A 16,346-nucleotide genomic window follows, 5' to 3' on the forward strand; every position below is an offset into this window, starting at 1 on the left:
GATTTCACAGCAAGATTGTGTAGATTGAGTTTTTCAGGGAATATGTCCTTAATGATTTCTCAAGTACCAAGGCATTAACTGTCCATTTATTAATAACAAATCAGGTGTCTCTAGATGCATATAATTTAAAAAATGTCTTTTGCAACACTTTTTGTGTGATTCTAAATGAATGACTGAGACAGAGTTTTGAGCTGTCCATATGCAATCCAATATCACCAGCTGAATAACTGAGCTCAGTGCATCAGACTTTCCTAAACACATGTCATGAATAATGTAGCTGTCTGAAGGTATCTCACCCATACTCATACAAGTGTCAGGCAACCAAAAAACTGCCACTTTCATTCTGGTACTTGTTCCTTATGCACCAAACACTGTTAGAAGACCTTTAATTTTATGTACACATTGAAACACCACCCAAAAAAACATTATTAAGGACATTAAACGTGACATTATATTCACTAGGAGTCAAAACAGTAGCATGAAATTATACAAGCGGTATTATCAAAAACATGTCCACTACTACAGACAAAATGTTGAGGGTCTCGGGGGGCTCTGATGGAAATCGAGATAAGGGAGGAGAAGGGAGAGGCAGGGAAGGAGCCGATGTTTGACGATGCTTGGGCTGCAGGGGGCATCCTCAACCGCACGAGGAAAATCCACCCAATGCCCGTCCTCCTCTCACACACGCCATAGCGTAGAGAAGAAAAAGAGAGAGAGAGAGGAGTTCTGGTCTTCCCTGCTTCCATATCCATCAGGTCTCAGCCACTCCAGTCAGATCAGAGGGGAGGAAATCACACGAGCTGCTCCTCCTCGGTCTTCGCGTGGTTTCGCGGGGATTTGACCGTGCCTACGCGAGACGGATGTGCCGACGCAAGCGCCTGCCCTGAAGTTGGATACTGAAAACTGAGCGAAAGGTTTACTCCTAACGTTACCTATTCCCTTGAAGAGGAGCGCGGAGACGAGAGCGGGAGCCCCGTGTTTTGCTGCGTTCGGAGCACCATGAAGCGCCCGTGCTGGATGGCGCTGGCGCTGCTGCTGGCGCAGACTGCACTGGTGAGAATGACACTCTTGTGATCTATTGTTACGAGGGCGACATACACGCGCTCACAACATGCCCAACGTTCACATTCGGGATTATGTTCGTGTATGCTTGCGGTAATCTTTATGAGAGAGTGTGAATTGTAAGGTCATTATTTAGGCGACGGTAGCCGTGTGCTCGGTTGTAAATCTTGGACGCGACCCACATTCTCTCGGCTGACCGCAGACAGCGCGTCTCTGGCGGCCTGGGGAGCGCTGCGAGTGGGCTGGAGAAAGCTCTGAGCAGGGACCTACTACGAGCCAGCCACAGCGGTGCGGATTTCTCCTGGGCACCTTTGCCTTGTTTGGCCATTTTGGGGTGTGTGTTGGTGTTGTGGGTCAGGGACGCACCGTTAGTCGCTTATCTGATTACACCGGCGTGAAGAAGCTTGCGTGCGTGCGCGGCGCGCTCGTGTCCGGATAAACTATAATTAACGCGTCGCATCTAATTAGGGTTTAATTGCAAGCCCTTTGTCCCTCATGTTTGCCTGTCGGTGGTCCCTCCACACGCACCGTTGTTTTTGTGGTCAGGAGTGGTCGGTGGGTTCCAGACATGGCCGGTAATTACAGCAAGGCTACATTATAATGGTTGTAGCGGGTGATAGGCGGAGGTGTTGGCTGTCGCCGATCGGCGGGTGATTTTGGCCGGAGGTGGGGGTGAACGGGGTGTGGAGGGGCGGCAGGCTGCGGGGGAATGACGTCATTGGCCTTCGCGGCGCGAGAGCGGAACCCAGATTCAGAAGGAGATCGAATTCATTCACGTTTTTTATGTCATGTCTCACTTTTACGTCGCTTATATGATGTGCTTTTGAGAATTAAAAAAGCGGAACACAGGATCCACCTCGAAACGTGTTTACCTTTGAGCTGTGCGCGCGAGTAAATGCATTATGATGAAATCCTTGAATGAAGAAAATTAGACCAGAGCTTTCAGTTCAGTATTTACTTCGGATGCTACGATTTTTTGTTACTGAGCACTTGTGTTGAGTCCAAAGCCCTTCATTGTAACAAGTGTCTGGCAATGATAAAATACTGGTGGTCGCAAACACTACAGAATGCTACAGTGCCTGTCCACTTTTTCAAGTATTTTTCCTGTAGGGTTATTTTAAAAAGGTCTGTTTAAGCCAATAACTAAACCAACCAGCTACAAGGTGAATTACAACATTACAAACTTTGATTTGAAACAAGAAGTGACAAAGAACATGTACCGACTGACTTTAAAAAATCTAATTAGAAATACAAAACTTTTGATTTAAAGTTTTTGACTTTATATATGTTAGGAGAATGTTGCACTGAGGTAGCTGAGGAGTAGATGGTTTATTGTAGTCGACCATAATTGTTAAATGGTTGCTTGAAATAAACTTTTGTTTTTTTTGCCCACAGTGGTTTATGAATGCTCAGTTTTACAGGCATTTTATTTTTCCAATCAAGATATAAAAGATAAACCATATTTGTAAACAGACATGCAAAGACTTTTAAATGGGCTAGAATGACATTCTTTGACCTCATGACCAGATCCAACTTGGATCTCATTTGGTCCACTTCAGTTTAAGTTTCAGCTGACTTTCCTGGGAAAACCCAGGGGCCTGTTTCATAAAACAAGTTTACCAAATAAGCCAAATAATTTATTTCAGTTAGTCTGACTTATTGTCAGTTGATTTGGTTCAAAATAAGTCAGACTAACTGAAATAAGTCTGGCTTATTTGGTAAACTTGTTTTATGAAACAGGCCCCTTGTTATACAGAGTCCTTACGTTAGTAACAAACAAGTGAACCTGCATTGTTTTTGTTCACTTTAAGCGAATCACAGTGTAGATTGGAAGCAAAGTTTACTCCGAGCACCTCCTGAAATGGTCATTTTGTATATTTACATAAAATTAGTGGAAACTGCATTAAGGCCAGTGAACATCCTGACAAACAGCAGAATTAGACATTAGGCACACTAACAGCTTTTGTCTATTTATGAAGATAAGCTCAAATGTGGTTTTTCAGGTATGTTTTTGCATCTAAGCAACCGCTTTTCTTGTCAAGTGTCAAACTGAGATGTCATACAAGTCACAGTGGGCTGGCTGATGAGTGAGTTTACACGCTACTGTGCAAAAATACCCAATTTTAGCTGGTGGCGTGTGTTTATTTGATACCCATCTTGCCCACTCAAAATGAATCAACACACTTGTAGTATAGTGCATGCTTGGTTGAGTTGTTGTGGCCACTTCAAACGGAAGTGTCATGTGGATCAGGTCAGTGGTGTCATATCCTTTCTGGCTTTGTGTGCCAGAGATGGAGTTTAATTTAGATCTGGGAATTGAGCTAATGGACACACATCCGCTCCTGAGAGCTGTGCGTTTTAAAGGATCATGTTGAACTCCTGGGTTCAGCACTGAATCAGTGTTTTGTGCAGTAGATGACAAAGACAACCATAGAGAGGGAGGGAATGAGGGAGAGAATGAGAGAAAATGAGTGGTGAGGAATGTGTGAAGCAATTTGGCACAGGAAGTTTCTGCTGCTGACTTTCTCACTCAGCTGTATAAAGGTCTCGCTTACAGACTCACAAGAGCTAGACAGTGTTTTAAAGTTTTGATTGGGACATGCCTCGCTCAAAGTCTGTGTGGCCTGTGAGGAGGATTAGCATTGCTTGGGAGAATAAACCAATATGGGATTGGAGCCAAAGTGTTTGGTTTATGCAACATCGTGAAAATGAAAATTCTGTCGTCATTTAATCACCCTCATGTTGTTCCAAAGATGTATGATTTTCTGCTGTGGAACAGAAAGAAAGATGTTTGGAGGAATATTTCAGCTGTTTTTGTCTATACAATGAAAGTCAAAAGAGTCCAAAACAACATTAGACCCCACTGACTTTCATTGGACAAAAAAATTTATATTTTTCAAAATATCTCCTTTTGTGATCCATAAAAGAAAGTCATGCAAGTTAGGAACATTGGAATTTCTCAGGAGTGTAAAAATTAGTCACAACTGACACAATCATGAGCATACAATAAAGCCAGCATCTAGTTGGTTTCCAGTTGCTGAATAATCTGAGTGCCAGTGCATACGGCTGCGTCTCTCGTCAGGTGGGTGTTAACAGCCCCGGCGACCCAGAACCCTGCTGAGATAATGACCCTACAGTCTGAAAGTCAACTTCCGTCCCGTTTGAAATGATCAGAGGTGGTCGTTGGGGCGGGCCTCTGACCTTCAACATAAGAGGGAGGGATTTCAGCAAAAACGGTTAGTAGTTGTGACACACCCGACTAAAATCCAGTTACACAAGAGGGATTGTTTGGATTTGGAAGAATTTAATGAGAAATGTTTGACTTCATTTTGAAATCTATTCACACTTTTGGTTTCTTGGAAATCTGAGCACAGTGTGACGCAGATCTTTCGGGAATTGTAAAACAAGATATTTTTTTTCTCAAGAGACGTGATAGAGAAGAGTCCTCATTTAATCTCAGTAGTAAATGTTTACATAAACATTCAATTTCAGTTGGTACTAAGGCAATAAACACTTTAGTATGAGTTCAATTTCTCCAATAAAGGTTTCTAGGTCTGTTAGTCTAATAATGTGAATTTAGCTCAGTACAGTCAAGCATGTAAACATGTTAATCAGACTACAGTTGGCTTCTACATTGTTAGCATGCTCTGAAATCCCAAACCCCAGTGTAGCTGGCATGAAAATGTAGTTTGGGTCAATTGTGATATTTTTAAAACTAAAACGGGTGCAATTCCCACAGAACTCGTTTTTCAGTTCCATTCTGCTTTTATCATGCTACGTAAACATATGCACTAGGCGGACGTGTTTGACTGTGGTGTTCCGTGTCTCATGTCTTGACACGCATAGTGTTTTAAAATTGCGCCGTTCAAGTACTTTTACTTTGACTTTTAATAAACGCGTATCTAGACCTAGTTTTTTTTTTCAATCCGCTGCCCTACATTTCCCAGTTTTAAATGCATAAAACTGTTTTAAAAGCGTAATCTATGTGAACAGCCTCATATGTTGCTTTTTTCCTAGCATCTAATAAAGCTTGTCAGTTCTGTATAACAAGTTCTGCATATAAATTTGAATGTTGAATTTGTTCCTCTTTTTGCAAAAGATGTTCTCAGACACTTCTAGTTAAAGCAAGTCCAAATGTTTAACATCTGACCGCTCTAAATTTCTCTAAGCAAATCTCAGTCATAGCCACAGTCTTGCAACAAACACTGTGGTAATTCCATGTTGACATAATAAGCGCATTTCCCAAGGCTTCCAGCTGACACTTAGTGTCACTAAAGGAAAAAAAACATTATCGGATCCACCAAATGGCACGGTGTTCTGGTGTGAAAGTTTAATTTAGAGGTGTCAGCCTAGGAGGTTCACCTTATTAGCCCACCTGCTTCACATAAACTAAATGAGCCACATCACGCTCCCCTCCCTTTGACCTCCTCACATCCATCAGCCGCCTCCTGCCCGATAACCTGAAGATGATGAATGCGGGTAGGTGAAATCTGGGTCAAATCATTGCCATGCGAGAGTGTCGTTCATTCAGTTGGGGAAAAAAAGCCACTTGTGGATTGATCTGAAGGAATGTAATTGAGGTTTTTGGGATGTGTTGATTACCACAAACAATAATTTTGTCTTTATTTTCTTTGAAAAAAGCAGAAATGTTGCGGTGAGGTGCTCTCAAAGGAAGTGAATAGCGCTGATCCGTAAGCTGAAAAAACAGCCACAAGGCGTAAACATGACTGTTAACATAATTTTATTGTGGAAAAAATAGCTTCCTAACCTCTTCTGTGTAAAATTATATTCGATTTTACAGGATATAAAACCTAAAACCTTAAAATGACCATATAAATGACTTGCAGCTCAACAAACTTTTCAGCTTTACAGCTCGAATAATACACAAGTTTTACAGCTGTAAAATTATAAGCTTCACATTTCTGCTTTTAAATCCTCCAAAAAATGATCCCGATTTACTTTCCTTGAAAGTGCATCACTGTAACCTTAATTCCTGCTTTTTAAGCTTATTCAGTTTTAAAGTCAGTTTTGCTAGATGTGGCATACACTTCAAGGTGCTTCAAAAGGTTCTTCACAGCGATGCCATAGAAGAACCATTTTTGGTTCCACAAAGAACCATTCAGTCAAAGGTTCTTTAAAGAACCCTCTCTTTCTTACTTTTTATAATCTGAAGAACCTTCTTTCACCCCAAAGAACCTTTTGTGAAACAGAAAGGTTCTTCAGATGTTAAAGGTTCTTTATGGAAAAATTTTGACAAAAAGATTCTTCTATGGCATCATGATGCACCTTTATTTTGTACATGAAATAGTAACATGCATACAGAAAAAAAAAACACAAACTACATACAATTGCCTAAACCTTAGAGAATGAATGGAAAAAAATAAATTTTTATATATATATATATATATATATATATATATATATATATATATATATATATATATATATATATATATATATATATATATATATATATATATATATATATATATATATATACATACGTATATATAATAAAATAAGTGTATAGACACACACTCTATATATGAGGAGAGAAATGTGTTTAATGACATGGGTATTACAACGTAAACATTACACCTATGGAGATTCCCCATAAATCACATAAAGAGTGTAAAGAATTCAGCTTTTTTTTTTTAAAGAAAAATATGAGTCAAAATTACTTTTTGTGGTAATCAACATAATGCCAGCAATGATTGGTTCTCATTTTGTCGGTCACCCATATCGAACCTGGAATATTCCTTTCACACCTTGACCTGTGAGGCAGTAGGAAGAACATGCTGTAATTGAATATTACAAGCTATGATGCTGTACTGTAGTAGGACCAGAGCTCGTATAGCCACGCAAAGAGAAAAGAGAGCGGGATGAATTGCTGAGAGAGGTAGAAACAGAAAGCGGGAGGGAGAAAGGTGGGGACTATCAGGCCTCGTTGCTCTTTCCCAGGAGACTGTGTTCCTCTACCTGTTCTCCACAGTGTCACCATGACAACGCATCTCCGTCACTGCCATATCTCTGGTCTCTCCCTTCTCATTCTGTCATTCACCCTTTTCTCTTTCCCTGCTTGCTCTTTTTCATTCTCTCTCTCTCTCTCTCTCTCTCTCTCTCTCTCTCTCTCTCTCTCTCTCTCTCTCTCTCTCTCTCTCTCTCTCTGTCTCTGTCTCTGTCTCTGTCTCTGTCTCTGTCTCTGTCTCTCTCTCTCTCTCTCTCTCTCTGTCTCTCTCTCTCTGTCTCCCTCGCTAATTAAGATGCAGCTCTGGCAGTCTGGTGGGGGAGGGGAAATCACTCCATACCTGAGAGAGAGAGAGACTGGCTAGGAGGAAAGGGACACGTAAACTATATTTTACAGTCGGATGTGTGGGCATTGGTGCGTTTATAACTGGCTGGAGTGTAATGTTTTTTATGGGTGTGGTTTTAGATGTGTAAATGGCAGTTTCGATCGATATCTCAGAAAAAGCCGCAGCATGATTGAATGTCTTTCCTGCTCAAAATTGACGAGTGCTTTTCTGTCCCAAATTTCTGTGTGCTTGCATGCGCCATGCTATAATAAGAGCCTAAATTAGAGAGCATTGGTAGGAGGCGTTCCAAAACCACAATGAGTTTTAAGATCCCTCACCAAGCCGCTCTATAAATATGAATACAGCTATTGTAGCCAAACAGGACAGCCCTTGCCCGGAGAAAATGTGTTTATGCGCATGTGTCCTTCCTTTTCCTCCTCCTCCTCCTTCCCTGTCTGTTTGTTTGTGCTGCAGATGTTCTCATGGCCTCTTGCTTGGGGAAGGGGTTGGGGTAGTGACGCGTTTCCTTGGAGATCCACAAGGATAATTGGGTTAACGAGGGAATGGGGGCTTGGCCGTGTGCTCCGGGGACTTCTGGAATGTCATTAACTTTCCAGTAGCAGGGTGGGGTGAGGTGAGCGCCAGACGAGTGTCTATACAATGTTAAAAACAACCCCGGAGTTAATTGGGAACGAGGAATATTTAGATGACGCTGGCGGAGCGTGTCAAATGCAATGTGCAGGCCATTAATCAACAAGATTTGCGTTTATTATGAAGACAAATGATGAACTGCGTTAAAGTAAGTGCTTTCATTCATTTGAGAGCACGCATTCATGCAATTAATGAGATGGCTTTGTGAAAAAAAAAAAAGTATTTGTTTACGTTTACATTTACATACTAAAGCGGTTTACAGATGAGGAATATCGCAAGCGTTTTACCATTGAACTGACAACATTATCTGTAGCTGCACACAAGATTTGTGAGCAAAGAGAATAAGATGTGGGGTGACGTGTGTATTCACTCCAGAAAGTGTTATCAGTGAAAATGACGTCAGTTAATAAATGAGTCCAGTTAAGGAATGACCTCATCTGTTCAATCTTAATTAACCGACAGAAGCTTCAAATTCTTTTTGGTAGGAAAAAAAAAACAAAAAACAGTGTAGAGCACAGGATTTGTGTTTCGTCCAGACCACAAAACTGATGAGAGAGGCTTGGTTGGAAAGACAGTGATGGGACAGACCCATGGGATTGCTTCTCTGTGAGTTACCGTGAAAAAAATGCAAAGCGTACACAAGACAAAAGAGTTCTGAAAATTTAAGAGCGTTGGTTTAGAATGCTTAAAACCAAAACACGATACCGTTCACATGTGGGGACAGTAAAAATTTTTTGGTTGGGTGGGGGGGGCATGCTGTTTTTATTCAGTAAGGATAAAATAAATTGATCAAAAGTGACAGTAAATACATTTATAATGTTACAAATGTTCTCTATTTCAAATAAATGCTGATATTGCTGACATTGATAATGTTTTGAGCTCAAAATCAGCATATTAGAATGATTTCTGAAGACTGGAGTAATGACTGCTGAAAATTCAGCTTTGCCATCACAGGAATAAATTACATTTAAATATATTCTTACAGAAAACAGTTGTTTTGAAATGTAATAACTGTACTTTTGATCAAATAAATGGTTGGTGAGCATGAAAGACATTCAAAAATTTTACTGGCCAACTTTTAATTGGTAGTGCATGTATGATCTGAACCATATTTAGCTTCAAAACTGGACTGATAACTGTATTATGCTGCTGTGTGAACCTAACCTATACTGCCCTACAAAGGCAAAAGACCTTAACTCGCTAGAGTGTGAAACTGAGAAAAATTACTTTAAAGTTTTTTACTTGTCCAGCCAAATTAATTATAGGTAGGACACTGGAAATTTGGCAATTAGATGTTTTAGTAATGAAAATTATCTACATTAAAAAACTGTGAGCTCAAACTTGATTTTTATCCCTATTTTGAAGTTAAGGTACTCTGCCTTTTGCATTATCTGCAAAAAGTGAGAAATCACACCAAGGTAAAAGGCAGTAACTTCCACATTATCAATATTTGATTGCTGATCACCATTTACAAAATCGTTATAGTAACACCTGTATAAAATCTACTGAGCATGGGCTATCTCATATTGGCTATTGCATATTGTAATATGACTGTATTAATTTTTGACCGTAACAAGCAGACTAAAAGTTAAACACGTGAGTGGATACCGTTTTGCAACCAATTTATTTGCTATGCTCAGTAATGTAAAATAATTCTAGACATAGCATACTTGCTTATATTGACTTACTAACCTAAAAGAACGACTTGTGGACACCAGCAAGCAGGCATGCTCAGAAATGCATGTGGATTAAACATCTCCGACAACGTTCAGCGCTATGGATTGATTTTATCGGGTTACAAGAAAAGGTAGGATATGGATTTAATTGCGAACTGTTAGGCTACTGATTTTATGATGGCTCATGCTACATGCTACGGCATTCAAGTACACATGCATCCAACTAGAAGGGACAGCCTGGTGATTAATCTGTATTACAAAAAGGGAAAAAAAGCGATCTAAATCGTTTGTCTACACCGTAATTAAAATGCGGCAGACTTTAATGAACAGTAAAAAAAGGTAGAACACCCTATAACTCCAAGCCGGCACCATAACTTCATTTTGATGCGCGGCTAAACAAAGGCAGAATGGCGTAACTCATTTTGAGCGTTCCAAACAAAGTGAAAGAGCGGTAACTGGTGTTATACGGTGTTCTGCCTTGGTTTCTCCGGGGCTTTTTGAAGTTACGGTTGAGGCGACCCATTATTTTTTCGGAAAAACAACAAAATTGACTCAAGATACTCATGTACATGATAAAGGATGTCTTGAATGTCCCAAAAATATCAATAACTAATTTAACAAAAATCTAAGTTACGGTCTTTTGCCTTTGCACGGCAGTATATATGTGTGGTATTTCTGAAGGGATTTCCTGGCAAGAGGGACTATACATTATTTAGTAGTCAGCCCCCATGGTGGATAACACAAAATGGAGTGTGAACTGCAGATATACACATATGAAACTGTATTAGTGACTCTTGCAATTTAGCTCATTTAAATAGTTCAAAATTCTACTTTGAAGTATTTATCCATATCATCAAAGTCAGTCTGAATGAATGATTCTTTAGGGGGTTTTAGTTACTGTGGATTTATGTTATATAATATGACTCTGCAAGACTCTTCATAGCCGAACTGACGGCAAACATTGAGATAATAGTTTTAAAATATTTATTATTCACACACACTTTATTTTAGGGATTTATTTATACCAAGTAAAAACTCCCAGATAAGAGCCGAAGAAAAAAAAATTTGCCTGCAGCCAAAAGACAAAAATGTGTGTGAAAGCACACGCATAAAGTAAACTGTCTGCGCACATTTTTGAGGATTTATCACTGTGCACCATTTAATCCATTTGCATTTTCTTTGTTTGCCTGCATGCGCAAACATGTGCACAAAAGGTCATCCTCACCTTTAGTATAACCTCTACTGAAGCTTAATCACTCAACAGTTGCCTGTTTTTGAAGCTCAAAGAGTCGTTTGAGTGACAGAGCTGAAAGATTTGTGCACATTGATGTGCAAATTAACATACCGTCTTTTGGCGCTTTCCCACATGGTACGGCACGGTACAGTTCAGTACAGCTCACTTTTGGGGGGTTTTCCACTGGGTACAGTACCTGGTACCTGGTACTTTTTTAGTACCACCTCTAAAACGTGCCGTACCGTTACTAAAACGTGACGTGTAAACCCTGCTGATCACTGATTGGCCGGCGAAAATCGTCACTGCCTGCGTCATTTGAACTTTTTTTTGTTGTTTTTTTTGCGTCATTTGAACTTATGGCACGAGACACAACAGACCCACTAGATTTAAATCAGCACAGCCAGCGAAGGATCGAATGCAACTGTCTTGAATGAGCGCACCATTCTTTTAACAACCAAAAAAATGTCTGTTTCGTTGTCGGTTGAGCAAGTACAGACTGTCCTCTCGTGATAGCCAAAGAGCGGATCCAGTGAGAGCGTGATGGAGCGATGCAGAATTAAAAGTTTTTCAGGAGTCACGGCACTAGAAGCGGCACAACTATAACGACACGTGAATAATCCCGCCCACTCGAAAGTGGTACTAAACTTCAGTGAAATGCAAACTGAGCCGTTCCGTGCCGTTCTGAACCGTGCCGAGCCGTACCACGCAGTAGAAAAGTCATTTGCAACTCGGTAACCAGAACATCTTCCTACAGTAGGTGCAGTTGAGAGGCTTTTCGAATCTAGATTCAGGCTTGTTACTCTGATAAAATCTTTACTAGAAGATGTATTCCAGCAGCTCAGTGATAAAGATGTTGTACTAAAATATCAGATTGAAAAACTAAGGACATTATTAGCATTTTATTTGTAACATTAAAATCACCAAAACTTATTTTTTTGGCTATTTATATGAAACAATATGGGAAATTATTTTAAACACATAACCCTTCAATTTGCATTAGCTGTGACCGTGACCTGCATACAAAGAATATTCATTTCAGTACCAATCTTTTGTCAAAAGATGTGCAATGACTTCTCAATGCATACTGCAGTACAAGATGATGTAATGCACAGCATTATTGCACACTTTATTGAACAACCAGTGTAGGCTGTTTTTGTGATGGGTGGCAGAATGCTATACTTCGTATTTATCCATTAGATTTTGACAAAAACAAGCATAATAATCTGTACCACTGACATGATTGTGAAGTTGTTTTAAAAAATGTGATGAAATGTCAGAACGTTGGCTGAAGAGATTCTGTGCTGCTCAGCCAAACTCTGAGTATGTGATAAGAGGGATCTGGCACACACACACACACACAGCTGATGAAATGCAGACTTCTGTCAAGTGTGGAGAATGACTAAGAGAGAGACCCTGTAAATAACAGATCTTTCAGTTCTGCACGAGAACTGTGATATTACACAAATGAATGGCGGAGATATAAAAAGAAACATTTTAAACTGTTTTTCTTTTTGAAATTAAATTATTATTGTATGCACGTCTCCATTATGCGTGTAAAGGAAGATTGCCATATGTCTATTTTCCATTGAATGCAAAGAATGTAATTTTCATTATTAATTTAAGGTACATTGCTTTAATTTTGCAAGTCACTAATGACAATTCACGTTATTTTCTAATAGCTGCTCAATTAGAGCAGCTGAGTCCTTAGCCATCTTCAAGAATCGGCTAAAACACATCTCTTCCATCTTTATTTGACCCTCTAACTCTAGAGATCAATATTCTAATTCTATTCTTTAAAAAAAAAAAAAACTAACTAGCTTTTCTAATCTTTTTGTATTCCATCTATTTGTCTTCTTTTTATTTATTATACAATTAACAAAAGCAAAAAAGGCCTCTAACACTAGCTTGCTCTATTCTTTTGCTATTCTATCTGTTTTCTTTTTATTTATTATATAATTAAAAACAAAACAAACCTAAGTGTACTGCATTAAGCGAACTGAGACTTGTTATAGCACTTGCATGTTGTTGATTTTGATTGCTTCCATTGTCTTCATTTGTAAGTCGCTTTGGATAAAAGTGTCTGCTAAATGTAATGTATGTGAATGATAATATTGTGTATGATTAATCCATGCTTGTGCATAAATTAAAAAAAAAAATTCAGACAAAATAAGAATTTATTTTTGGGTCAACAGCCCGATTAATGGCTAATCTTGTCTCAGTGCTCTGACAGTAGAGGGCCACAGCCTGAATCATCAACAATCTGCTGGATGTCAGGTTCACTACAGATATAATGGAGTTGATGGATTCTGACTCAAACGTGATGTCAAGGCTCACGCTCGCACCTCCCCCATCGTTTGGCCTCCAAGTCAAGGGCTTAGGCCAAGATCAGTGCTACACTGTCATTGCTACAACCACTGAATGATAGTACAACTGATATTGCCTTGGCTGTAGCTAAACGAATGTCCTCTGCCTGTCACAGCTTTTCTGTCAGTGGAATAAATGTGTCAGTAAAGCTCAGTTATAGAGCAGAGTTAAAATGACCAAAGCGCTAACCAGCAGTATAACATTAAAAACTTCCAATGCCACAGCAAAAAAGAAGGAAGCCTGTAATTAAAATGAACTGTACAGTTTGTTTTTAGGGTTAACTTGTGTTCATATTTGATTGTAGAGGGCTTATTAAAACCACTGAACTGATCCAGCCAGGAATAGTGTTACAGGAACAGAAACAGGAACCATAACATAAAAGCCTAGAGATGGCACCTTGGCAGATGTAGACATTTACATGAAACCACATTATGCACAGATCTGATATTTGACACACATCCACTTTTTTTTTTTTTTTTTTTTTTTTTTTTTTTTTTTTTTTTTTTACTTGAGTTTAGAGCCGGTAAGATTTAATTTTATGTTTCTGCATAATGTCTCTCATGCTTACCAAAGCTGCATTTATTTGATAATAAAAACAGTAAACTTGTGAAATATTTACCATAACCATTTCATAGTTTATTATATTTAAAAATGTAATTTAGGTAAAGCTGTACTTTTGGCAAAGCTGTATTTCCAGCAGCCATTACTCCAGGCTAGAGTCATGTGATTCTTCAGAAATCATTAAAATATGCTGATTTGCTGCTCAAGAAACCTTTATTATCAAAGTTGAAAACAGTTGTGCTGTATTTTGTTAAAACTAATTTTATTTGAATTTCTTCAGGATTCTATTATGAATAGAATGTTCAAAAGAACAGTTTTCATTTATAACAAATCATAACATAAATATCCTTACTATCACTTTAGAGCAATTTAATGTATCCTTTTTAAATAAAGTATTAATTTTTGTTAAACAAAAAAAGGTAGTGTAGATGATCTCAAAAAAGCCCCATACTGGCAGATTTATCAGTCTATGTAGTTTATACAGTATATTGTCACATAAATGCTCATGCAGTGTCTGCATCTAATTTATATGAATAAATGGATGTCACAGTCTCTCAGAATATCACCGCTATTTGTGAGTAATTGCAATTACCTAAAGTATGATTATACTTTGACATGTCAGTAATAAGAGCAGCTGTGTTTGGAGGAACGTGACTGTCAAGCTGAGTGCACACAGTGTTTCCCTCGCAGTGATTTTCAGTATAACCCCAGATAAACTTTCCAGTGGGAACAAATGGGTGCATGGTAAATTGTCAATGAAGACACGCTGCAAGCGTGTTAAATAGCTGCCTGTTATTTCATGCATTTGCAGAAGCAGGTGGAGTGTGAAAGCGAGAGAGGGAAACGGATGGAGAAGACCGGAATCAGCTGCCTCAGTCAATCTATTTTTCTCTCCATTCCTTCCTACTAATCTCCTCACTTATCATGTTGTGCATGGAAAGTGATATTGATCGATATGAGTTAAGTGAGATACGCGTCCGCTTGGGCAGATGTGCTGGAAAGCAGATTACGCTGCTGCTAATCCACAAGTGTAGGGATGAAAGATTACAGCAGAATCACCTGCTGGAGGTAGAGCAAACTGACACACAGACAGAAGGAGAGAGAGTTAAACAGGCACTAAAGAGCTTTGTGGGATGGTACACAGAACGGGATAGCCGACACAACCTAGTCAACAGATTACAGAGAGAGAGAGACGCCAGTACAGCAGAGCTCCAGTCTGGGGCTAAAATGGTTGCTTAAATCAAATCGGACTAGGAAAAAAAATGTTTTGGGTGAATCAGGATCATATGAGCAAGTTCCTTTTAATGAAATCAGTTTCATTTTTAGTTCGACTCACTGAACCACTCAGTCAAAAGATACCTATTGTTAAGGGCCATTCACACTAAGAATGCTAACTATAACAATAACTATGTCAGCATTCTGTTTATAATAAGAGCATGCTACAGTTATGACATCTGCCTCTTGAAAAGCTCAATATTCTTAAAGTACGATGGATTCTGACACGCTGTCAATGTTTTTATTGTTCTTCAGATGGAAAAAATGTTCTGAAAGTGATTTCAATGATTATCGTTCCTCTGCGCCGTTATCATTATGGTTGTAGTGTGGACTATGCAAATGATTTTTAAAACCATGTCTTTATCGTTATCATTATAGTTATCATCCTTGGTGTGAATGGGCCATTAGTCTTTTCTCTTTTGTGAGGCTTGGTAATTACCGACATGTTCACAAAAGTTTTGTTGCAATAAATGGTATTTGAATGTTTTGTTTCAGGGGTCATTTAGTCTGGAGGCCTGTATGTGGAGAGTGAGATAACGTTGAGAAAAACCAGTCCACTGCTTTCGTGATTGCATTCGCTGTATATTTTCACTCCTTTAACTACACACATTCCACACACTCCACTTTTATCTTTTGGTGTGGAAAAGGAAGGAGCGTGTGATGGGAAACTGCATTCATGCTTTAACCTGATGTTTTTAATGGGCGACGATAACCTTGAGATTAATTCTGGTCAGATGAGTCTCATTCTGAAGCAAATGTGACTTTCATTTATAATGCACATGGACATACACGCACATCACATGATGGTTGAGTAGAGGTTAATGATGTGGGCTGGAAACCCAAAGCTCACAGATTCTGAAATGGAGCATCAGACAGATGCCCTGTCATTACTGTGACCTTAAGTAAGACTTGTAACCTCAAGTTACTCGTGCAGGATAGTCCCTGAAATTACTGTACTGTATGTCACTAAATTACATGTAACATAATCTTTGGTGGTGTAACAAGTGGATTTGAATGAAATCCACTTCTTTTTTTTTCTTTTTCCACATTGCAAAATCATTGTATGCCATGTATCTAAACACACATACATATATATACATATATATACACACATACATATATATACACCATATAATATAATATATATCATTCAAATTTTGGGGTTGGTAAGAATTTTTTCTTATGCTCACCAAGGCTGCAATGTTTATTTGAAATAGAAATCTTTTGTCA

The 16,346-nt window shown here is 38.9% G+C and overlaps 1 protein-coding gene across 1 annotated transcript in view; it reads left to right on the top strand.

The window, feature by feature from the left end:
* The first annotated feature begins 669 nt into the window (after positions 1-669).
* The window catches only part of LOC306847361 (uncharacterized protein), a 31,226-nt gene continuing 15,549 nt past the window's right edge, over positions 670-16,346 (top strand). The window contains exon 1 of the mRNA XM_079381271.1: positions 670-1,053. Within this exon, the coding sequence (XP_079237397.1) occupies positions 1,000-1,053 (54 nt within the window). The 5' untranslated portion in view covers positions 670-999. The remainder of the gene's footprint in view (positions 1,054-16,346) is intronic.

The sequence above is a fragment of the Barbus barbus genome (assembly GCF_936440315.1).
Source record: "Barbus barbus genome assembly, chromosome: 27".
Taxonomy (NCBI): Eukaryota; Metazoa; Chordata; class Actinopteri; order Cypriniformes; family Cyprinidae; genus Barbus; species Barbus barbus.